Raw genomic sequence first — 25,117 nt, 5'->3', positions numbered from 1 at the left:
GTTATGGTTTATAACACGCTTTTGAACTTATAAAAAGCTTTTGTATTAGCATTTTAATAATATGTATTTTTGATAAAAATTAAAAATATATTTTTAATCTTTTTGTGTTAAGATATTATATCTTTATATCATTTGTTTATTAATTTAAGCATGAAATTTAGCAATATAATTTTTTATAAAAGTTAGAAATGTTGTATATTTTAAAATAAATAAATTAATGTAATTAAAAGATAAATAATTTTTGTATTACTTAAGATTGTTATTTGATCTATTTTTTATTATAATACATTCTTCATTTCAAAAGAAGTTATATTTCGTATTGACTTTCTTTTAAATCTTGGTTTATAATTTTCTTTATTTTTTGGTGTTCTTTTTACAAAAATAAAATAAGTCATTATTATTAATATTACTATAATTATTATCAATATAACTAAGATATTAAAGACAAGAATAATATTATTTTTATTCATTTTAGTAAATGAATGAAATATAAAATTTTGAACTGTTGATATTTTGGTCCCTACTTTCGTATTATATTCACATAAAACTTTAAATAATTTTATATTTGATGTTAATTTCTTCATCAATTTATCTTCTGATTGTAAATTAATTAATGAACCAGAGTATAATAAAATATCCTCACTATTATTTAAAACTTTATAAATGTTCATTTTTTCAACAACACTATACCTCATTTTTGAACAAATGAATGAAGGAATATTTTGATAAGAGACATTTAATAAAGATATTTTAAAGATTGTACCATTTAATGGTAGTATATATAAATCTTTTTTTTCCACAAAATTATCAGTTATCAATTCTGCTTTTTTAGTAAAAACACAAGAATATTTACCATATATTTCTAAATTATCATTTTCAAATATTATATTGTTATCTTTTATTTTCTTAAAATTATTAATTTTTTTCAAAGTAAAATTAATTGCTTTTGAATAGAATTCTTTATACTTTTCATTTTTTTCATTTATCATTTTTAATATACATTTTGGTTTAAATAGTTCATTAAAATTAGATGAATTGATTAATTGATAGTATTCATTAGTTGTGTTGTCAAGTTTAATATCTTCAAAATTTTCCAGTACTGGAATTATAATTGCTTTATAAACTTTAGACTTTTGGATGCAAATTGAATATGGTATTTGTACTTTAGGTTTCTTCAAATCAAAATAATGTGAATATTCAAAATTTTTCATGTTAAAAAAATATAACTTTTGCCCAAAATAATTAATACTATTATTAATGTTTTTTGAAATGTCTCTCAAATTTAATATATTAGATTTTTCATTTGTATAAATAAATGAATACATAAATTGGCTTTTAAATTCATAACAATTTTGATCTAATTCAATATTAAAACTATTATTAGTTATCTCATTAATACCTTTAAAACTTTCTTCTAGATAAAATCCAACTTCTATATTTGGTAATGATGTTTGTTCTATCCAACCACATGAAAAAAAAGTTTCTTTTTCATATTGAGGAAAAATAGGTAAAAATAAATGTGACATGTTATAATTTGGGAGATCAATTCCATTATCATAAACATGTTTATAGGCATAATATTTTATACCAGATTCTTTCTTTATATAATTTCTTACAGGGCAACCATTGTAAAAAAAAATTTCTTTGTAATAAAACATAGTACCAAGATATAATTTATTGTTTAATCTTTTCAAACTAAATATTATTGCATAATCAATTTTTAATTTTTCATTAGAATTATTAATATCATGCTTATCTATTTTTTTATCAAAAAACTTGACTCCTAAATCACAGGTATGCCATTGGCAAAATATTTCACCATATGAATTGCCTATTTGATTAATTAATGTTTTACCAATATTATAAAAATAAGATATATTTTTAATATTTATTGAAAATCCATAAGTATTATTATTTTCAACTTTTGTATCTTTAATATCTTCCAAATCAACAAAAAATATTTTTTTTCTTAAAATTGTAAGATGCTCAAAATTATTTATACTCATATTATAATCAGGAAGAGAAGAAAATGATACATTAAATTTGTATATTAAAGATTTTTCAGTAGCCTTTTCAGATCCATTATAATTTTTATTTATATAAGTATATTGTGATTTATGATAATAAATTTCACCAAACAAGAAATAACTATCATTATCTATCAAACTATTTGCTTTTAAAAAAAATAAAAAAAGGAAAAAATAGAACATTTAAAAAAATATAATAATAAATGTTATTTATATAAAATTTTGATACATATTTTATCTTTGAAAATGAATATTGTAATTTTATAATATTACTATGAAATTAAAAAAAAATTTTTTTTTTTTATCTGAAATCAGATATGTATTTTATGATATAAAAAAACTGTTAAATAATAATTGAACATAAACTTATGTAAAATTGATAGATATTTATATACTTGTTTTTTTTGTGTTTTTTTGACTTCAAAAGATTTGAAAATAAATTTTTTTTTTCAAACATAAAAAATAATTTAAAAAAAATTCAAATTTTCAATTAAATACACAGTAAAGTATTTTAATTTGTTTTGCTAATAATAATAATTAATTTTAAAAAATTTTCTTTTTTACTAATTTAACATTATTTATTATTATGTGATTCTGTGATTCTGTTCTAAATTTATTTTATTTACAATAAATTGTGGAAATACTTTGGTTAAAAGAAATCCTAGAGATAATTCTAATGAAGTAGTAGTGGAAAAATCTAGAAGTAAAACAATTTTTTATCACTAAATTCATAGACCAAGGACAACACCAAGGTAGGAAGTGATCAATCTACTCCACTTGGTACATATAATTTAACTTCCATCGTTATTGCATATCTTTACAAAATGTACCTCTTTAAATTATTTAATTCTTCAATCTTTAATTCTGATACAAATATGATAATTATTAAATTTATATCATACTTTTCATATTTTTAAATTTTTAATATAATAATATAATGAAATTATTAGACTAATTTGTAAAAACATTTTATGTTGAAGCAAGAAAAATGTTCTCTAAAATTAAAAAATTTTGATAACAACTAAAACATAAAATATATATAATTTTAAATAATTAAATATTATTTTTCTTTTTTAGTTATTAACATTTTAGATCAAAAAAACAACGTACAGTTTACAAATGTTTATTATACATGTCATTTTGTTATATGTTAAATTTAAATTAACTAGAAATTATAATTTTGAAAGCTAATATTTGGAATATTATATTTTTTAAAAATTTATTAAAAAAATTTAAATAATATTAAATTTAATGAATAAATACACAATATTATTATTTAAATTTATTTAATAAAATTTAACTTATAAAAGAATAATTTTTTGTGAAAATGTATTTTGTATAATCAAAATTATTATCAAATCAATATGAAATTCAACACAAAAATTATTTTATTTACTATTTTTGTTCTCTTTTTAATGCAATCCAACAATGTTTTTATTCAAGCTGATGCAACTGATGCACCACCTGCTGCTCCAAATTCTGCCTCTAGTGAATCAAAAACTGATTTAAAAAAAGAAGAAAAAATATCTGCTAAACCTGGAGATGAAAAAAGTTCAAGTAGTCAATTAACTTTCACAGTTGGTGCTTTGGGTTTAATCTCTGTTTTAAGTATGGTACCACAATTCTTAAATCATGCATAAATATTTTTTAATTCATATTCAAAACTTATTTATGAAAAAAAATGTTTGATATATTTATGTGTCACCAACTAGTGACAAAATTTTTTGAATAATAAATTTTTTTCAATGATAATATTTTTTTAATTGTTTATGTATAGGAATTTTTTTTATATAATGATATTGCTTATTGAATATTCAAAAATATAGGTATAAATTTTTTTTATTAAATTACATGATCATTTTTAACATTGAACAAATATACCATTTTGTGTTGTATATAATTGTATCAACATATTATGAAATTTTGGTAAATATAATTTAAAATATAATTTTTATTATTTACTTTCATAAAAATTAATATTTTCATTTTTTTTTTCATACAAACCTAATGTAATATAAATATTTAAAAATTTAATTAATAAATATTTTTTAGTTAAAATATTGAAATATGATATATTTTTTATAATTACCAAGTAAATATTATCATTTTGTTTTTTATTTGATAAAACCAAGACCTTATTATATGAAGAGATCTAAATTATATTTACATTAAAAAAATATATATTAAAATCATGTTGACAAAAGTAAACTAATAAAAGTACTTTTTTTATTAAACTAAAAAGACACATCATTTATATCATAAATTTCTCAAAAAACTAAAAAAATAGTAATATTTTTAAAAAAACACATTTCACAAATACTTATAATATCATATATCAAGATAAACTTATTTTTAAGAAAACATAATCCGCCATTCTTTTAATTATTATATTTAAAAATATACTTTAAATAAAGTGCTTACAAAATAATAAAAATATTTTTTTTTTGTGTTATTTAATATTATCAATTTATTTTTTATAATTAAAATGTTCTTATAAAAAATTATTTCTTATTTACAATAACTTATATTCTTTCAAATATTTTATAAAAGTTAAATTAATAATCAAATACCAGATACTTTCTATTTAATATATATTTATTTTCTTTAGAAACCAAAAAAAAAATTAATTAACATAAAGGAAATAATTAAAAAGTGTTGAAAACCTTGCAACAAAAATTAACGTTTTTTTTTTTTCTCATGAATCTAACTTAAAAAAATTATTATAAAAAAAATTTTATATATAAAAAACATTAAATTTATATCTATTTATTCATATATAAGCTTTTTCATAATTCCATAATTAATCTTCTATCTATTTTTAATTATCTTTCAAATCTTAAATAAAAAAACTGGTAACCTTTTAAATATTTATAAATTTTACATCCAATAAAAAAGATAGAAAAAGTAAAAAAAATTTTTATAATAGATGCAATTAAAAATGTAAAGTTATTTACATAAATATGAGAATGATAAAATTAATATCTATTTACGCTATCTAAAACCAATTAATTCATATAAAAGTACAAATTTTTTTTTTCAATCACAAAACAATCGTAAAAAATACTTTATTATATTTTGCTAACAATTTATATTTAATTTACTAGTCAATAATGATTAATTGAAAAAAAAATAAATTGATATTTATTTTTATATAAAAAAATTAATAGTAATTTGAAATGTATTTTATTAAAAATATAAATAGAACTTCAAAAACTATAATAAAAATATTTATTAACATACATTTAATAAAATTAAAAATTTTTATTATATTGTAAACTACTTTTGCTTATCTTAATTATATTCTACTAATTTCTTCTTAGTAAACAATATCTAATAATTTATAATATATAATTAATAGATGTTATAATAAAAAAATTTCATAAAAAAAATTACTTTTACAATGCCAATTACTCTTTTTTTTCAATTTTACTAAATTTTAAAATTATATAAACATCATTTATTGACTAATAAAATTAAATACAAAGATTATTACTGTTATAAAAACAGGATAATATTGTAATATCACAATTTTTATTGTTTCAGAAATATTTTGAACTAGTTCAACTATAACTATATTGTATGATTAACAGTATGTTTGATTTTATAAAATTATCCCCACAAAATATATCTTAAACTGATACATTTATATAATATACTATAATATGAATTCTTATAATTTATTTGTAATATTTATTAAAATATTTGTTAAAAAAAAAGTGTTTGCAAAAATTTATTTATACCTAAATTAAAGTGTAAACAAAATTGAGTATAATGAAAAAAAAAACCATTAACTAAAAAAAATATATAAAATTGATAAAAAAAAAAATTTATAATAATTTTAATTAAAACATAATATAATATAATATTTTTAATCGATGTTAGTTTTCATATTTGTTTTTTTTTATATATCTATGAGTCTAACACTATATTACATATTAACAAGTTTAATATTATAATACTAAAAATTAAATATAAGAATATATATTTCTTTTTTTTTTTTTAAATATAAATTTTAATTTTAAATACAATAACAACAAAAATATAGATATATATTTAATTGAAAAAAAAAAAGAATAATAAAATATTTTCTATCTGTTTCATAGAAAGACTATGTACAACATTGTTAAATATTAATTACTCGTCTTCAAACAAATTAATATCAATATTTTCATCATAAGGAACCTCATCATCCATCACCTCTGAATCATTATTTTCTGTCATTAAATTTTCATACTCAACAGCACAAAAAGCATCCCAATCAGACATTTCTTTATCACCTTCTGTCCTTATAGAAGGCCTCTCTCCATCTGTTGTCTCTTGGTCAATAAATTTATATACATTTACAAATGCATTAAAAAATCTATGAGCTAAACCGGAACGTTTAATATCACATAATGTAACTTTATTTTCCATTGCTGGAGAGATCATATCTAATAACTATAAATAATATAATAAATAATGATTAGAAAAAAAAATTAATTAAATTAAATTAAAATACTTACATTACAAATAACATCTTTTAATGAATTTCCTTCGTAATTTCTAATTTCCATTTGTTGCATTATTTCTGTATGAAAATATTCCATTTCATTTAATGATATTACACCATCACCATCTAAATCTATAACTCTAAACCAATATTCTATAGATGTTGGATGTTTTTTATCTTCCTCAGCTAGGAGGAAAGCAACAAATTCTTGGAAACCCATAACATCATTACTAAATTTACCATTACATTGACCTTTTGTCATCCTCCTATTGACAGCTGAACTAAAAATTCTTTCAATAACTTTACTTGGTATAGCACCATTACAATGCCTTTTCATATCATCTTGTGATATTATTAAATCATGATCTTCATCAATTTCCCAAAATTTACAATATGTTACATAAAAATGTTCATAACTAAAGAAATCTGTAATTTTATTAATATCTGTTGTCTCATCTAACATTTTTATTGTTTGAAGAAAATTTGATTTTCTTAATTCACTTGCTGTTATCTTACCAGACCAACTTCTATTAACTGACCAAAATATTCTTACTGTTACAACATCAATATATCTCATATGAAAATTTGGTGCATCACGAAGAAAATCAAGTCCTGGATAAGTTTCAATTAAATCAGTTAACATTGGTATAAAATCTTCTTTTAATATATGATTTCTAATAGATTTTGGTGAGACAATTTCTTTATTAAAATTACCAATAGCAAGAGTATAAATAAATCTTGATGCTTCATCATGACAAGATGATGTCATATTATTCCAATAATTGGCAAATTCTTGATATGTTAATGTTCCACGTTTTGTATCTGTTGTTATTGGTGATGGTTTACCAGCTAATTTCATACAAGCATCATATATAGGTCTTTTCCAATATGTGGGTACTTTTATAGCATCACATAATTTATACATTTCATTATACTCAACTAAACCATTATTTAAATTTGAAAATATTATAGCAACTCTTCTTAATGCAGCATCATTTTCACTTGGTGATATTGGTTTACCATTAGGATAATAAAATCTTGGTACATTAGCTAATTTACCCGCATAACTAGGAATTGGTGATACCGTTGAAGGAATATTTGTTAAAGATTTTCCTACTGTTGATGATGGTGGAGGTGGTAATGATGATGATGAGGTTGATATTATATTATTTTTAGGTGACGGTATAGTTATTGATATATTTGATATATTATTATTATTTGATGATATGGAATATGAATTATCGTATGAAGGTTGTGTTATTCTAAAAAAAAAAAAAATAAAAAAAATAATTAGTTATGTTATTAAAATATTATAAAAAAAAAATTTACCTTCCCTGATGGTTAATTTTTTCTATTGTTGGTGTAGGTGTTCTCCCATTATTCTTAGAGGTTATAACATTTTGATGTATCTTTACAACTGTAGCTTCATCAGCCACGTCATCCTTCCATCGTGGTGAAAAACATTTTTCTTTCTAAAAAAAAAAAGGAAAAAAATATATTAGTATATGTATATATAAAAAAATTTTTTTTTTCTTTTTAAAAACAATTTTTAATAATTTTTTTTTTTTAAATCTATAATATTACAACCTTATCATTTCTCTTTTTTTCTTCATTACTCTTATTTTTACCACCATCAAAAATTCTTCTAAATAAATTACCAAATATTACTCTTCTTAATAAATTTACTTTTCTTTTTCTATTAACAACATTATTATTATCTATAGGACCTTTAGGTAAGTCATCTGGTACTAAACTTTTACGTTTATTTTTATTATCCTGTAAATATCCATAACTTTCTTCAACCTCTACATTAGTAGTATTTTTATTTTTAACTTTAATTTTTTTTTTATTTTTTTTTCTAAATACCCATAATGGGATGACTGGTGAACAGAAACATTGTGTTTGCGAATCACCATTAATTGATATTTGTGAGATACGATTATTAATAAGTGGTACAGAGGATGAATTATCAATAATATTATTTTGATGTTTTCTACTTTTATCTCTAAGCGTAAATTTGACATATTGAGTATTAGGGGATAAAGATGTAGATTTTATATTATCAGAATTATCCTCGTCTAAAGAATTATGAGAACTCGAGGATGTTGATGGTTCACCGTAATCATTATCTAATTCTAATTCTTCATTTGAAGACATCTGTAAACCAGAATCATCATCATCACATAATATAACATGAGGAATTGGTAATGATGGTTTAGGAATTGTTGTTGTTATGGTAGAAGAAATAGATGGTGATAAAGGAAATTTCATTTCTTTCCTCCATTTTCTAAGAGTATAAGAACCAGCAGCAATATAATCATCATTAGGAGATGCGGAAGTATGATTAAGTGAATTAAATATTGAAACCATATTAAGTTGTTCTAATATTCTATTATATGATTCATCAATTAACCATTCATCATCTGCCTCAGATGACTGTTTAGAAATAGGATTTTCACTAAAATTACCATCTTCTTCACTACCTCCTGAGTCAGAGTGATCCTCAAGAGGTGTTATCTCATCATCTTGATATAATTTACCAGTATCTCTTCCTTTGATAATTAATTTAACTAATTTTTTATCTTCATTATCAGTTACACAATTATTATTATTTATAATAATATCATGTGAACCATTTACAATAGTTGCAGTCATTGTAAGTACAAAATAATTTTTTTTTAACTAAGAAATATTTGTCTTCACGTTGTTTTAGGTGAATATATAATAATTATTAAATAGAGAATAAGAAAAAAGATATAGTAAAATATATAAATATATATTTTTTTTTGCCTCTTTGAATAATATTAATAATAAGGGAATGTAAAAATAACTAGAAACAAAAAAAAAAATAAAATATATTAGTATAAAAAGAAATAAAAAATCATTAAATTTAAACTAAAAATGATATAATTAATTTTTATATTTCTAATAAAAATAATAACGTTACTATCAAAAATAATAAAAAAAAAATCAACAAAATTGATGAGAAAATAAAAAATAATAAAAATGATATATGAGTAAAAATATAAAAAATATATAGAAATAATAAAAAAGGAAATGGGAAAACCTACTGTTATTTTTTATTTAACATGTATAAATGATATATTTATGTTTTATATATATATATATATCATATATATATATATTTTCTAATAAAGGTGATTTTAACAATTTTACCTTACTTTAAAATATAAATGATATATTTAAATTAGGAAATATTTTCTTTGAATATATGAATGAATTAAAAGTTCAGTATAAACTTATAATAATATATTTTATATTATTGAAGATACATAAATCATTATTCCTATTTTACTATATATATATTGTAAAGGTGAATAGATCAATATCATTAAGAATAAAAATTATTACAATTGATATTCTACCACCAGAATATTAATAAGTTAAAAAGATGTTATGGCAGTTTTAGTAAAGAGGTTGAAAATATAAAAAGATATCATAAGTACATATATCCCATTTTATATTCATATTAAAAAAAAAACAAAACATTGTAATATAAAATTAAAGAAAAAAAAATATAATGAAATATATTAAATTAATAAAATAAAATAAAAAATTTTAACAATAAAAATATTAATATATAATTAAATAAAATTTATAATTCAAAAAAAAAAAAAAGTAAAAACAGAGATTATTTAGGCATATATAATAATGTTTATTAGTAAAGTATTTAAAATAATGATTCTTATAGTATTATAAACAAAAATTCCATTTTCCTTAACATTCATATATATATATATATATCTATAATAATAATATATTTCTTTTTCCCTAATACGTACGAACTGGAAACAATAACAATATAAAAATTTATACTATTTGTCAAAAGGATTCTTTTTTATAAATGAAAAAGTTTTATAGATAATAAAAATAAATGATAACAAGTTAAAGTTATACTTATTAAAATCTTAAACCTAAAAGTTCATTCTAATAAATAAATGTTAGATTATTATAATATTATTCAAATATTTGATACATTTATAATATAACAAATATTTATGACAAAAATTTTTCTATCAAATTTTTTTTTTATAATAAGAATATAGTATTATTATTATATTTTTTTTATCATTCATTGTAGTGAGTAAATGTATCAATATGTATATCAGGAAAAAAAAAATAATTGTATATTAGAAATGATAAAAATTGTATAGAAGATTAAATATATATATATAATATTTTTTTTTTCATTTCGGTAAAAATAGTGATAACAATAAAAACAACTGATATATGTATTTAAAAAGAAATATATATATTTTATTTAAATAAATGATAAATAAATGTTTTTAATTCTATTGGCATTAAGAGGAAATCTTGATTTAAAAAAGTTTAATTATAATAAACTTTAAACCAAGAACTTAGTATAAATATGTAGTAGTATTAAATATAAAAAGAATAAGTTAATAGTGATAGTGGTACAAATATATCAGTGTCTTTATAAATTCTTCAACTTTAATATAGACTATTTTAACTACAACAAATGATATAAATTATACATATCTTTCTTGTAGTAGTACATACTTCTAATACTGAACACATCAAATCACATCAACGTGATCTTTTTACAGAGAAAATAGAATATATATATATACTATAATTTGTGTTAATCAAATGAGAATGGTGATGATGACCAACGTCAGGTTTATATTATATAGCTGATAGCAGTTCTTAATTTTTAAATATTTTTATATATTAATGATAAAATTATTTATAAGATATATAATCTTAATTATCAATGTAACAAGATAACTTTAAAAATTAAATAAAAGTTTATAAGTTTTAGTGTAATTAATGGCACATTTATATAAATGATGTTAGATGAATGACAAACTACAACAAGGTATCTCAAAATTATAATAAAATAGGGAAAAATAAAATTAATTGAATAGAATAGTTATTTATTTTTCTAACAAATAAAAGTTATCTTTATAAGAAAAAGAAAAAAATTTTATTTTTAAAATATAATTAATATTTTAACAATAATCATTAGCATTTTAAACATAAAGATTAAAATTAAATTGACATTTAACTAGAACACCCAAAAGTACATGAGTGGGTTTTTATATTAACTTTAATAAATATAAATATATATTTATATATAGATAATATAAATATTGAAAACATTTATTTATCAATTAAATAAACCCAATTATGGAAAGTAACATAATTCAAATCATATGTACTTGATATTCATTTATTTAATGAGATTTGAAGTGATAAAACTTATGAAGAAGAAAGAAAGTAAAAAGAAATGAAGCGAAAACATATGGCAATTGTAATAAAAATCAACCATTTATTAATATATATATATACCATGATGATTTAAAGATATATTTTAAAAACTTTTACTTAAAACTATTTATAATTAAGAAAAGGACATATTAATTTAAAATTAAAGGTTAAAAGTAGTTTTTAATGAATAGATATAAAGATATATTTATATATAATAAAATAGAGAATTAGAGAGTGATTAAATAAATTTGAAATAGATTACTTTATAATAACTATAGAATTGATGAATAATTAGAAATGAATATTGACATCTAAAGAATAGCACAAAAAAAAATTATATATATATATTTACATTATGAAAAAAAAAAGAAACTGTAACAAAAATTCATTATTATTATACCTAAAAGTATGAATCAAGTTCAAGTAATAGAAAGAATTCTTTCTTTTATTTTTTTTTTTTTGTTAAAGTACTAAATAAAAATCTAAGACTTCTTTATAATCATCTGGTTAAAAGAGATAATTTTTCTTAATACAAGAACACATTAACAGTAGTTGATATACAATAAATAAAATGTATATATATATTCAAAAATCGTTATAGAAAAGATGATGGAACTATGTAACTAGTTTGTGTGAAAAGAGGATAAAAAAAATAAATAAGTTAAGGTAAGTTTTGTTTGAAAATAATTTATACATAAATCTTGAGATTCACTTTATTCATATATACATATATATTGTTAAGGGTTAGAAAAAGATTTTAAGGTACAAGGAAGAAATTCATTCTTGATGAGTTAATATTATATATTTTGTTCAAGAAAACTAGAATTTATGTTATATTGAATTATATGTATAAATGAATAAATATATGTAAAAGTGTTTGTTGATGAAGTAGTAAAATAAAATATTTTTTTTTTGATGATAAGATATATATATACAAATAAATTTGAGGACAGGTAGGGTAAAAGATTTTTTTTTTTTTCGTAAATTGTTGTGAGAAGAATTATTATTAAGTAAAATTTTTTTTTCCTGTCAAAAACAATAAAATGTAAAGAATAAAATATGATATAATAAATAAAAATTTAATATTCTTGTTTATCTTTTTTGAATAATATTTTAATCGTTTTATCTTTTAATTATAAAGAAAGAATTAATTTTTAACTTAAAAATAAATAAGTTGTTTTTTTAATGGATTAGTTATTATAAACTACATATTTGTTGTACTTGAAAAAATAATAAAATATAAATGCTTACAATTGATCATGTTCATTGAGATATAATACAGCTAAGAAAATATTGTCTAAATGATGATATCACTATAAAATATCAATTTAAAAAATGTATTTTTTAGAAGGTTATTTATATCTATTAGAATGATGATACATTTAATAAAAAAAAAATATGTACTTTTATCAAGAAAAAAAAAGGTACAAATAAAAATCGAGGAAGATATGACCTATTTAAGGAAGTAAATTTAATATAATTTTTTATTTTAAAACTTAATTGCTAAAAAAAAAATGTTAAAAACCCTTATATATTATCAATATGACTTTTATTACAAAAGTTTAATATTTATAGAAAACGTTATCTTTAAAATAAAAGTATCTCTAAAACGAGACAATAATTATAAAAAAAAAATTAAATAAAAATTTTAAATTAATTTCTATTTATCTTAATGTGGTAAAATTAAATTATCTTCTACTTTTATTTGAGAAGATAGTTAAATTAGAAAGAATGTCAATTTAAAAAAATAAAAACTTAAAAAATTAAACAATTTTATTTTTTGATTATATATTAATAGAACGTGATACAAGTTTTTTTCTTTTTCTCACATTTTTGTCTCTATTAAAAATGTTTATCTTAAATTTTATAAAATTGTACAAATTAATTGTATTAAAAATATACTGATGCAATCATTATAATAAAAAATAATTATATTAAATATATACTTTAACAAAAAATACATTTACATAAATAAATCAATCATCATATAATAGTAATTTTTTTGTCACATTTTTTTTTTCTAGATTTTTTTAAAATAAAAATTTTTAAAAATATTTTACCCTTTAAAAATCACACTGTACTTTGGTGCTTTCTTTTTAATGTAGAATAATAAAAAAAAAGTTACTTTTTGACAAAGATACATTTAACTTTTATAATTTATATTATTAATAATAAAATAAATGAAAAAGAAAGAAAAATTTTTGTTTATATGTTGTAAAAATAGGAAGAGAGAGAGTTAAAAATTTTTGTATTACTTTGTAATAATTTTAATACATTTACACTTAATAATGTATATAAATATTTATAGGGCAAAGTTAAAAGCATTTTTGGAGATCGTAAAAAAATTTTTTTACTCTGATTTTAGTACTATCGTTTATTAGTTTTATTTCTCCTCTTTTTTAATATCTTCTGTAGTGATATAAAAAAGAATATTTATATTTTGTTTAAAAATAAAATATATATATATATATATCATATTATATATATATATTTGAAATTTAGTTATGTCCCTATTATTTAATGACGTGGCCATGAAGAAAGAGAAATGTGTGAAGATTAAGAAATGAATTATATCTATGAAATCGTAATAGTTTAAGTAAAAAGAAACATATAAATTATAATAAAAAAAAAAAAAACTTTTTTTTTTTGTTAAAAATAAAATTTTAACAGGAAGTATAACTAAATGTCCAAAGTCCAATTAATTGATATAAATTTTAAAGAAGATTCTTTTAAACTGATTTGTAAACCAAAGAATAAGATAAATATAAAAATAAAATTAAATAAAAAGTAATTTTACAAGGAGATAAAGTTTTTAAAGAAAACTTCTTGACATTATACATTAAATATTAATAATCTTTACAATGAAGAAGTAAAAAAAAAAAAAGATTAGACATTATGAAAAGAATTATTCTTTTAAAACTGATTAATTATTAAGTAATGATAATGTTTGTTAAAAATGAAGAAGGAAAATATGAATTAATAATAACATTTTTTCTTGCTCCAAAAATATAAAACAATATATATTTTTATTATTATTAATAATAGAAAACTACAATAAGTAAAGACAATTAATTTTATTGTATAATATATAAATATATATATCTACATATATATATATATATACATTTATCACTATGAAATTAATTTTATACAAGAAACTTTAATATATTATATAATGTGATGGAAACACCACTCCCATCTGTTAAAAATGGTGATGTTTTTTTTTTTTTTTTAAATATATATTTGTAGGTGGATAATGTAAAAGCAATAATAAAATATATAATTAATGATGAAAAAAAAAAAAATGTTGAAAAATCTATTAAAACTTTATTTTTAAAACTTGTTAATTAAAATATTACTATATAAGATTGCCAACATTGATATTTTAAAATGTCTCTACTTCTTTATATATTTTAAATACTAATAAATGATGTAATTTTATACAACAAATGTTGTATAAAGTACATTTAGTAATACTTTAAAAACTTCAACTGTTCTCAAATTTATATTTTTTAAATTGTAAAAAAATTTATTTTTGATAAATATCACTCTAAGTAAAATTCCCATTTGTCAATTACGTAAATAGGATAGAATGAAACTGATATATATATATATATATATATATATATATATATATATATAATATAATATAATACATTATAACTAAAAGTTTAAAAAATATTTATTATTAAAAATATATGTATTATATATTTTGATCTATCGTAAAAAGTTGCATTTTCATGTTAAAAATAAATAAAATATTTTTACTAAACATTATATCACTTTGAGTCATTTTATTTTAAAATGATTAAATTAAATGTTTAAAAAGAGTCTTAAAACCTTTTTAATGAGGAATTTGGGAACATTTAGATGAGAAATAATATAATTGTTGTAATATTATAGTTTTTAAAAGTTTTGTAGAGTTAAATGATAATATTATAAAGATTTTTTTTATTTTTTTTTAATATTTTTATTATTAAAACTTACTTGATATACATTATATGTTGTTGATGGATCTTGATGTTTATAGATATTATTATTAGTATTAAGAGTATAAGATTTTGTTGTATTATTATTATTATTTTGAAAACCATTTATAGTTGGTGTAGATATTTGAAAATTGACTGTGCAAGGACTGGTTGAATTACTATGAGAAGAACTGGAACTATAAGAATTTGCACCAAATTGTATAATAGGTTTAGTTCTAAAAACTGATGATTTGGGTGATAATGCTACCGGTGATAGGCATGGTGAAGATGATGTTGATCTAGATGTTTCATCAATATTTGATGGATACATTCCATTTCCATTTAATTGTGAAGCTAATTGTAATAAATTAGGTGGTGTTGGAGAAGAATGTTTTTTTTCATAATTTGAAATTTTATTAGCAACCTGTCCTGTATTAGTAATTGGAAATATTATTCTACTAGGAGATATTTGTCTTTCATTAATAAATGGTGTTGATTGTATACTAGCATTAATAATTTGTTCTCTTAAATTATGTTTTGGTTTTGGATGTGGTAAATCAGTTGGACAGGATTGTGAAATATCACCTCCAGAATCTGGTGATGGTGAATGAATATTAGATAAATATTTATTTGTTGTATTATATCTATTATTATTATTATTATTATTATATTCATCACCTATTGGGAAACGATGCAAACCAGCTGAAAGAGATGATGAAAATATTTTTGAGGATGAATTATTATTAATATGATGTTCATTTTTTGTTGTCAATTGAGCTACAGCATCTTCTAGATCTGATAAATCAATATGTGGTGAAGTGATATTTTTATGATTTGTTGGTGATTTATATGACGACATCCTACTTTCTATTATTTCATTTGATTTTGGTGATGAAAAAATTGCTTTTCTTGATGCAACAGAATTGTTATCAGAACGTTTTATAGGTAATGTATTTGATATAAATGTACGTTTAATAATTTTATCACCACTATTATGATAAGAGTTTACATAAGCTGGTTCTTGTAATTTTTCTAATCTCTCAGCTGCAGTCATAATTTGTTTTATAGGACTTTTACGAATTGTATTTAACCAAAATGTTCCCATATCTGTACCTGGTTTACGTCCCTGTGAAGGATATGATGATGGTAATTCAAGTGATTCATGTACTCTTCTTTCAACAGCTGCTTGTAATAGTCCTTTATTATCATCAATTTTTCTTGGAGAAGCAATTGTATGATAAGAAGTACTTTTCATTAAATAATTAGATGTATCATTTCTTCTAGGTAAACTATGTGATGTAGATGAATAATTTTTATGATCATTATAGGAATCATTAAAATAACCATTACTATATTTTTCACGTATTCCATTAAATGATGATTTCCAATGTGAGGATGATTTAGACATATCGGCATTAATTAATATATCGTCTAGGCAACTAGTATCTACGGATGTCAATAATGATGGTATCTTCTCTGAAACTGGAGGTGCCGCAGATTGATGATGAAGGTACAAATTATTTGTTTTACTTGGTGATTGATAATCTTCGTTATTAAAAAGTTGTTTAGGATTATATTGATGATTAGATGAATAAAAAGATGATGTAGTATGTTGAGGATGTTGATTATATGAATTTAAATTAGGAGCTTCGTTATAGGATATATCTAAATAATTTTCAAAAATTGGCAGGGAATGTGAATGATTCTCTTCTTCTTTTTTTGAAAATGTTGGTACTTTATTATATGAAATATTATTAGTATGTAAAAATTGACCTTTATCATAAAAAGAATTATTATTATTAAATGAGGAGTGTTGAAGAGAATTGATATCATTAAATGAATCATCAACCTCATTAATTTTTGGATTCCTATAATTATTCAAATATTGTTGTTGATGTCCTCCGTTTTTTTGATAATTATTTTCTGTATATCCACTATTTTGATAATGATAACCGTCAAAATTCTTATTATCTTTCTTTAGGTACATTTATGGTGAGTAAATGTATAAAATAATTTTAAAATCAAAAATATATTGCCATATGCTTAAATATTATAATAAAAATTTTAATAAAAAAAAAAAATAATAAAAAAAATAATAATAAATAAAACAAAAAGAAAATGATTAGTAATAATAATATTGTTTAAAGGATATAAAAATATATAATCACTGTAATATGACTTAACTTGATAAAAGTTTAGCAGTTAAGTGATTAACATTATTGCTCTTGGTGGATTGATGGGGGTAGTTGTAGTAAAAATTATAGCATTTAAAAATAATTCAATGATTAAAATATATATATTAAAATTGGCGATATAAAAGTAAAAATGCGTTCAAAATGTGTAATAGGCTTTTTAAAATCTACATATATTTTATTATATCTCTATTTATTTCTATTAAAATGCCAATATGTTAGTAAAATCAGTGTTATAGTAAATATTATAACCTCATCTTATATCTAACAATATTAAAGTATATTTGTTAACAGTTAAACCTCTTATCCTGGTATTAAAGAAATAAATTCTGTGATATGGGGGATTTTGATAAGAAATGTATGTTTAAATATCTATAGGTGATTGACAACAAAATATTCGAGAAAAACCTAATTATATATATTTATGTATATTTGACGATGTAATGCACTTTAGGAATATTATTGAAGGTGATTATAATATCTTATCAATACATATATAAATCTCTTCTCTTCTTTCACAATATATATATATTAATGTGAAATTCGATTTTTAAGTTAAATCGTTAAGGTTTTAATTTCATAAAATATAAATAAACGATAACAACTTTTTGGTTATGTCTCTTCTTACCATTAACTTATTTTTTTTAATAATAATTTTATTTTATGCATATGGTTTTTTTTTTTATTACATTTATTTAAAAAAAAAAAGAAATATATTTAGATTTATTATACTATTATTTTAAAGATACAATATAAAAATTTATTTATGATATGTAAAAATGACGTAAACAAAAAAATGAAAATACTTTTAAATATTTTATTTATATAGAAAAATAGGTTTTTTTTAGTTATAAAGTATAAAGATATAAATAGATACTTTTTTTTTATCTGGGATAATTAATAAAATAAATTTTGAAAAAAAAACATATTGACATTATATATAATACGCAATAGCAAAGAATTGTAATCTTCTATTAATAGAAAATGATTGATAACAAAGATAGAAAAAAAAATTAATTAAAAATAGTGCATAAAAAATTTTAAAATAAATAAAAAAGCAAATAATCTTTTACTACTATTTATTTAATAATATTCATAAAATTAAGAATAGTTAAATTATAATTTAAAGATAAATATATTTATAATGCCATAATATTATTATATGTTAAATATTTATTAGTAGTCATTAGCATAATATATATATAAACACCTTCTTGATTTGCAACTTATTTGTTCTTGATTTTTAGAGGAATAAAAATAATTTATATAAATGGCATATGTCCTACAAGTGGAGTACCAAAACCAATACCAGGTGCAACTACTGCTCCACCAACAAGAGGAGTTCCAACTACTGGTGGATAACATTGAGCTCCTCCAATATAAGCTGATCCCATTCCAAATCCAGGGGCAACATAATAAGAATCTGCATATGGTCGATACATGTTAGTAAATCTAATAAAATAAATTATAAAAAACTATACATTTTTGTTATTAATTTATATAAAAAAAATTAACATATTATTAATAATTAATAGAATGTAAATAAAATATCATAAAATAATTTTACAAATTTTGCAAAGAATAAATTTAAATTTTGTTGCTAATGAAAAACTACGTTATTTTAGTTGGAAAATTTCAAAGTAATTTTTTTGAATATATATTCTTTAACGTTGAAAAAAAAATTACTCAATTTATGAAAAGATATAGATTTTTCACTACAACCGATATATTAATATTACTTTTCTTTTTTCATTTAATGATTACTTGTCTTCCTATTTACTATTCATTATTGATAAACATCATGGAAGTTGTTGAAATATACTTTTAATGAAACTTCTCAATCTATTAACTTATTAACTTCAAAGTTTTTTTTTAAACCTAGTTTAAAATTGATAATTTTTATAACAGTTATAATTTGAATATTCCTATATCATTATAACTTACATATTTAATAAATGAAAAATTCATTTTAAAATATAAAAAATTACAAAATAAATCTTATATAATACATGAAAATTTTAATTATTGTTATTGGAGAAGTGGTAGTTAAATTACATTTACATTTATTAAAAAATAATGTGATTCATTATCACCATAAATTATCATATATTAAAGAAATTTGATAAGAAAAAAATTTAAGATGTTAAATTTAATATTTATAATATAATATGCACTAAAAATTTTCATGAAATAAATGTCACTTTTTAAAATTAAAAAAGTATCAAATGCAAATTAAAGGATACAAAATCCATTTGATAAAAATATAAAAAAAAATTAAAACATTAAAAGTATAAAAAATTTATATTTTATTTATTAATAAAACTTTAATTGAATGTATAACTATTCAACAAGTTTACTGATTTTTAAAAGTTTCAAAAATCATTCGATACTTTATATTATTTTGTAAAAGAGAATTCAATCTTGTTATAAGTTAATAATTTTTACAAAATTTGAAAATTAAAAACAACTAAAAATTCTATAAAAATAATATTAAAATTTTTTAGAAAATTTAAATAGAAATCGACTATAAATAATAATAATTTATTAAAAGTTTAAAAATTTTCTTTTCACAATGGCTTCAAGAGTTGAAAGTTCCTCCTCAGATAACAGAGAAAAAATTCAAATTATGCATAAAAAAGTTGCAAAGAATCACAAGTCTAGGACGGATATAAAAAAAGAAAGCTTAGCATTAGTATTAAAATTAAGGCAAGCTTCAATGGAAAGAAAAAATGGAGTAATTGATAATGAGACAAAAGTGACAAAAAGACTTGAAAAACCGGAAGAAAAAAACTTAAGAATTTACAAAGCACTCTATGCAACACCATATGATGATCCAAATTTAAAAGAAAAAAGATTATCATCATTGTCAAATCAGAGTGTGGCAGGATCTAGTGATTCAAATAAAGAACCCATAGATTTTTTTAAATCAATTATTCAAAGTAATAATCCAAAAAATAAAAAAATAAATGATAATAAAGAAAATAATAGTGTAAAAATTGATACATCAAAAAAAGAAAAATCAAAAGGAACAGATAGATCTTTGGAATCACCTTCTCTTCATAGCATTTCCAGCAATTCAGTGACAAAAAATAGTCAAACAAAAAATAAATTAAAAAATGTTAATTCTATTTCATCAGAGAAAAGAAGAAAGAAGTTTGCTTTACCACCTTCAAACAATAATTCCTCTTCGGCAAAGTTAATTATTTTAAAAGAAGATAAACAAAAAAATGTTAATAAATTAATACCAAAGACAGTCCATTCACTAACATCTCAAAGTCTAACTTCTTCTCAAAAACAGTTACCATCAATTAAGAATGAATTTTCAAGTAAATCTAATAATCTAAAAAATGATATATCTTCTGCTAAAATGATATCACAACCGGAACAATATATTGATAGTGTTATAAAAAAATTAAATGCCGAAAAAAGTAATAATAATATTACATATATACGATTTACTTGCAGAAATGCTTTTACAAAAAAAATTCAATTTAAATTTATGCATCGTCAAGATGTTAATTTAAAAGTATTAAAAGCAAGACTTAAAGGGAAATTTAACTTTTCTGGACATTTATTTTATAATGGAAAGGAGTTAATTGGTGATAAAAAAATGTTATCAGAATTCTCATTACCTCTAGATTGTGAACTTGATATTGTTCCACAAATTATTTCTGGAGATTACAGTCGTCAACAGTATACACAAATGAGTAGAAAATTAGATGAAAAGAAAGAATTTGTAAAAAATATTAGACAAATTATTGGTGGATTAGATTGTTCCGAAAAAATCGATGTTACCACAAAAAAGACTATAGCTAATTTTGAAACAATGAATGATGAACAAAGAAAAAAGTTTGAAAGTGATATGAAAGAAAAAATAAAAAAATTAAAAGAAAAAAGAGATACAAAGCGTCGCACAAAAAAGTCATATTTTTCAACTCCTACAATCAATAGAGGAAATGAAAAAAATGATAAACTTAGTAATGTTTTGTCATCTGAAAAGGCAACTAATAAATCTAAAAAATGATCATGTAAATAAATAACAAAAATTTATAACATTTCTATACTACTAATATTTCTGTATATTACTTTGATCAAATTTTTAATCATTAAAAATACCAACAAAGAAAGAATAATAAAAAAAACTTTACTTTGACTTAAATAATATGTGAGAAATTCACTTTAAATAACTGTATTATAATATGCCAAAAAATTAATAAAATTTCTTCTATCTAATGAAAAGATTTTTATGATAGCTATAAACATTTTCACATTCTTTCTATTATCTGAATCTAATCTTTAAATTTAATCTTCACAAAGCAATACTTGTGATTTACCTAGAAATTTATAAATTCTAGATTCTCCAATTTCTCCAAAATTATTCATATTAAAAAATAATTACATACAGATATATAATTTTATAATTTGCATGATAAAATATATTTCATTATTCAAATTATAAATCAGAATTTTAAAAAGGTTATTTTCAAAAAAAGCTAATAAAATATTTAACAAAAGATTCAATTTTTAATATTGAAATATGAAACATTTTTAAAATTTTTTAACATTTATAAGTTGTTCTAATTATTTTCAGAATCTTTAATATTATGTGCTCCAAATTTTTTTTTCTTATTAATATGTCTAATACTATTATAATTAAAAGTTGTATAAATAATAATTTTTGTTTAAATTAGTCTTATAAAGTTTTTAAGATTTTTTTCACAAAAAGATTTTTCATATTGTGATTTAATAGTTGAATTAAATTTTTTTAGATGAATTATTTATATCATTCTGAATCATATACCATTTTAGTATATGTGCTTATCATAATTCGAGTTTTTTTATTCAGCTAAAATATAAAGTATATTGTAAAGTTTAATTTTTAATTGATAGTGCAAAATTACATAATGTTACTTAACTTTAAATCTTAAAAGTAAGGCATTGTACAAAAATAGTATACAGTAGCAGATTTCAAAATCATGCTTATTGATAATTGTAATTATATTGTAATATGTTTTGTACTTTAGAAGTATTATTGTATAAGATCAGTTGTATTGTACTAGCTTGAGTAAGCTAGGGGTTAATTTGTTAAGACAATTTAATTATATTGTATTGTATGAATTTTGAATAGATTGATCTCCAATAAAATAATAAAAAATATTTGTTTTCAATTGCCTTTACTTTTAAAAATGTCACTAACTTTTTTCAGCACATATTTTTTACAATCTTATCTTGTTATATTAGATTTAATGAAATTTAGTTCATACTTGAAAAGATTAAAAAAATATTTTTTCTTATTAAAAAAAACATAATTAAAAATTATCTACTTTATCTAAAAATAACTACTCTAGTAAACTTAAAAGTACCAAAAGATTAAAAAATTTTATTCATAAAAGAAATTTTTCTACACTTAAAATAGATAAAAAATATTTTAAGTTAAGAAAGAAATGTATTTATTGGTGGCCCTAAAGAGGGCCTTTGGGATAAAAAAAGTTAAGATCTAAGAACTATACTTAAGCACGTTCTCCACGGATTCTTCTGGCCAATTGAATATCTTTTGGCATAATGGTAACACGTTTGGCGTGGATGGCGCAAAGGTTAGTGTCTTCAAAAAGTCCGACAAGGTAAGCTTCAGCAGATTCTTGAAGTGCCATTACAGCAGAAGATTGGAAACGAAGATCAGTTTTGAAATCTTGAGCAATCTCACGAACTAAACGTTGGAATGGTAATTTACGGATTAAAAGTTCAGTAGATTTTTGGTATTTTCTGATTTCACGAAGGGCAACTGTTCCTGGACGGTATCTGTGGGGTTTCTTAACTCCTCCAGTAGCTGGTGCAGATTTACGAGCAGCTTTGGTGGCAAGTTGCTTTCTTGGAGCTTTTCCTCCTGTGGATTTACGAGCGGTTTGCTTAGTACGAGCCATAGTAACAAATAAAGTTTTACTCAGATGTGAGTGGTGATGATTAGTAGAATTTCTCTCTTTATATATTGATAAAAACAGGGTGAAACGCCTATAATACACAAGGACATTTAACGCGCTAGAGCGAAAACACATTACTAAACGCGCTAGATTAAAACACACCTACTATACACTAGGTCAAATTTATGGGTATAAATAGTAAAAATTCTTTACTAAAAGTTATCAGTCATTGTGACTATTTTATAACTTCATTTGCTGTTAATCATGTCAGGCCGTGGAAAAGGAGGAAAAGGACTTGGAAAAGGTGGTGCAAAACGCCATCGTAAAGTTCTTCGTGATAACATTCAAGGAATCACCAAGCCAGCTATCCGTCGTCTTGCTCGCAGAGGAGGTGTTAAACGTATCTCTGGACTTATCTATGAAGAAACCCGTACTGTTCTTAAATCCTTCTTGGAAAACGTTATTCGTGATGCTGTCACATATTGTGAACATGCCAAAAGAAAAACCGTTACCGCTATGGATGTTGTCTATGCTCTTAAAAGACAAGGAAGAACACTTTACGGATTCGGAGGTTAATTTATCCTTCTTCTTGTAACATTTTTGATTTAATTTTTTTATCCCAAAGGCCCTCTTTAGGGCCACCAAAAAATTAATAATTATCTTTCTTTTTTTAAAATAAAATTTTTCTCAATAAAAAGTCTTATTAAATATTATCATTAATAAAAATTAAATTATCTTAAAAATTTAAAACATCTTCAATTTCATAAGTTAGTCCCTTTAAAAAATATTTATTTATCAATTTTGTTGGTCCCTCTAAAATGCAATTCCTTCCTATTCAAATTTAATATGGAAGTATATTTTAATGTGTTTTGTAGGTTGACATTAAATTGGCGCCGTTTCAAAAAACGCGGTTGTAGGCTATTGTATACACGAAAGATATGTTTAAATGGCTATAACATTGAATTCGCAGAAAACAGGAAAATTAGGTACCTTTATGATTGTATCCCTCCTTTTTAAATTATCATTAATAACGGTAAAATTTTTTTTTTACATAAATAATAAAAAAGAAAGGTAATTGATATCTAACTTCCCATATTGTACAAGAAAATTAATTACTTATAGTAATGTAGTGAATACTTTTTAGTTTGAGTGGGAAATTTTTTCAAATATGGTTTGCAAAGTTTTTACACACTTTTTTGAAGGGTTTTTTATACAATTAAAGACGTATGTTGTTTAAATTGACTTTACTTTTTAAAATGTTACTAACTTT

The 25,117-nt window shown here is 20.4% G+C and overlaps 7 protein-coding genes across 7 annotated transcripts; 3 read left to right on the top strand and 4 right to left on the bottom strand.

Annotated features, from left to right (window-relative positions):
* Nucleotides 1-278: 278 nt before the first annotated feature.
* Nucleotides 279-2,006, bottom strand: SRAE_1000099000 (Hypothetical protein; the record flags this gene model as incomplete). Its single annotated transcript, XM_024647889.1, has 1 exon — nt 279-2,006. One exon carries the CDS (start codon nt 2,004-2,006, stop codon nt 279-281), a length of 1,728 nt encoding a protein of 575 aa, XP_024501922.1.
* A 1,436-nt stretch (nt 2,007-3,442) lies between these two features.
* Nucleotides 3,443-3,667, top strand: SRAE_1000098900 (Hypothetical protein; the record flags this gene model as incomplete). The annotated part of the gene is made up of 1 exon (XM_024647888.1): nt 3,443-3,667. One exon carries the CDS (start codon nt 3,443-3,445, stop codon nt 3,665-3,667), a length of 225 nt encoding a protein of 74 aa, XP_024501921.1.
* Nucleotides 3,668-6,161: 2,494 nt separating this feature from the next.
* On the bottom strand, nt 6,162-9,171 carry SRAE_1000098800 (EF-hand domain and EF-hand domain pair-containing protein; the record flags this gene model as incomplete). The annotated part of the gene is made up of 5 exons (XM_024647887.1): nt 6,162-6,464; nt 6,530-6,932; nt 6,978-7,778; nt 7,846-7,988; nt 8,104-9,171. 5 exons carry the CDS (start codon nt 9,169-9,171, stop codon nt 6,162-6,164), a joined length of 2,718 nt encoding a protein of 905 aa, XP_024501920.1.
* A 6,549-nt stretch (nt 9,172-15,720) lies between these two features.
* Nucleotides 15,721-19,371, bottom strand: SRAE_1000098700 (Hypothetical protein; the record flags this gene model as incomplete). Its single annotated transcript, XM_024647886.1, has 2 exons — nt 15,721-17,712; nt 19,216-19,371. The coding sequence occupies 2 exons, from the start codon at nt 19,369-19,371 to the stop codon at nt 15,721-15,723; spliced, it is 2,148 nt and encodes a 715-aa protein (XP_024501919.1).
* A 1,130-nt stretch (nt 19,372-20,501) lies between these two features.
* SRAE_1000098600 (Hypothetical protein) lies at nt 20,502-21,953 on the top strand (the record flags this gene model as incomplete). The annotated part of the gene is made up of 1 exon (XM_024647884.1): nt 20,502-21,953. The coding sequence occupies one exon, from the start codon at nt 20,502-20,504 to the stop codon at nt 21,951-21,953; it is 1,452 nt and encodes a 483-aa protein (XP_024501918.1).
* Nucleotides 21,954-23,439: 1,486 nt separating this feature from the next.
* On the bottom strand, nt 23,440-23,850 carry SRAE_1000098500 (Histone H3; the record flags this gene model as incomplete). The annotated part of the gene is made up of 1 exon (XM_024647883.1): nt 23,440-23,850. The coding sequence occupies one exon, from the start codon at nt 23,848-23,850 to the stop codon at nt 23,440-23,442; it is 411 nt and encodes a 136-aa protein (XP_024501917.1).
* A 261-nt stretch (nt 23,851-24,111) lies between these two features.
* SRAE_1000098400 (Histone H4 family and Histone core domain and Histone-fold domain-containing protein) lies at nt 24,112-24,423 on the top strand (the record flags this gene model as incomplete). The annotated part of the gene is made up of 1 exon (XM_024647882.1): nt 24,112-24,423. The coding sequence occupies one exon, from the start codon at nt 24,112-24,114 to the stop codon at nt 24,421-24,423; it is 312 nt and encodes a 103-aa protein (XP_024501916.1).
* Nucleotides 24,424-25,117: the final 694 nt, after the last annotated feature.

Source organism: Strongyloides ratti (genome assembly GCF_001040885.1).
Source record: "Strongyloides ratti genome assembly S_ratti_ED321, chromosome : 1".
Taxonomy (NCBI): domain Eukaryota; kingdom Metazoa; phylum Nematoda; class Chromadorea; order Rhabditida; family Strongyloididae; genus Strongyloides; species Strongyloides ratti.
This window is presented reverse-complemented; position numbering and strand designations above follow the sequence as displayed.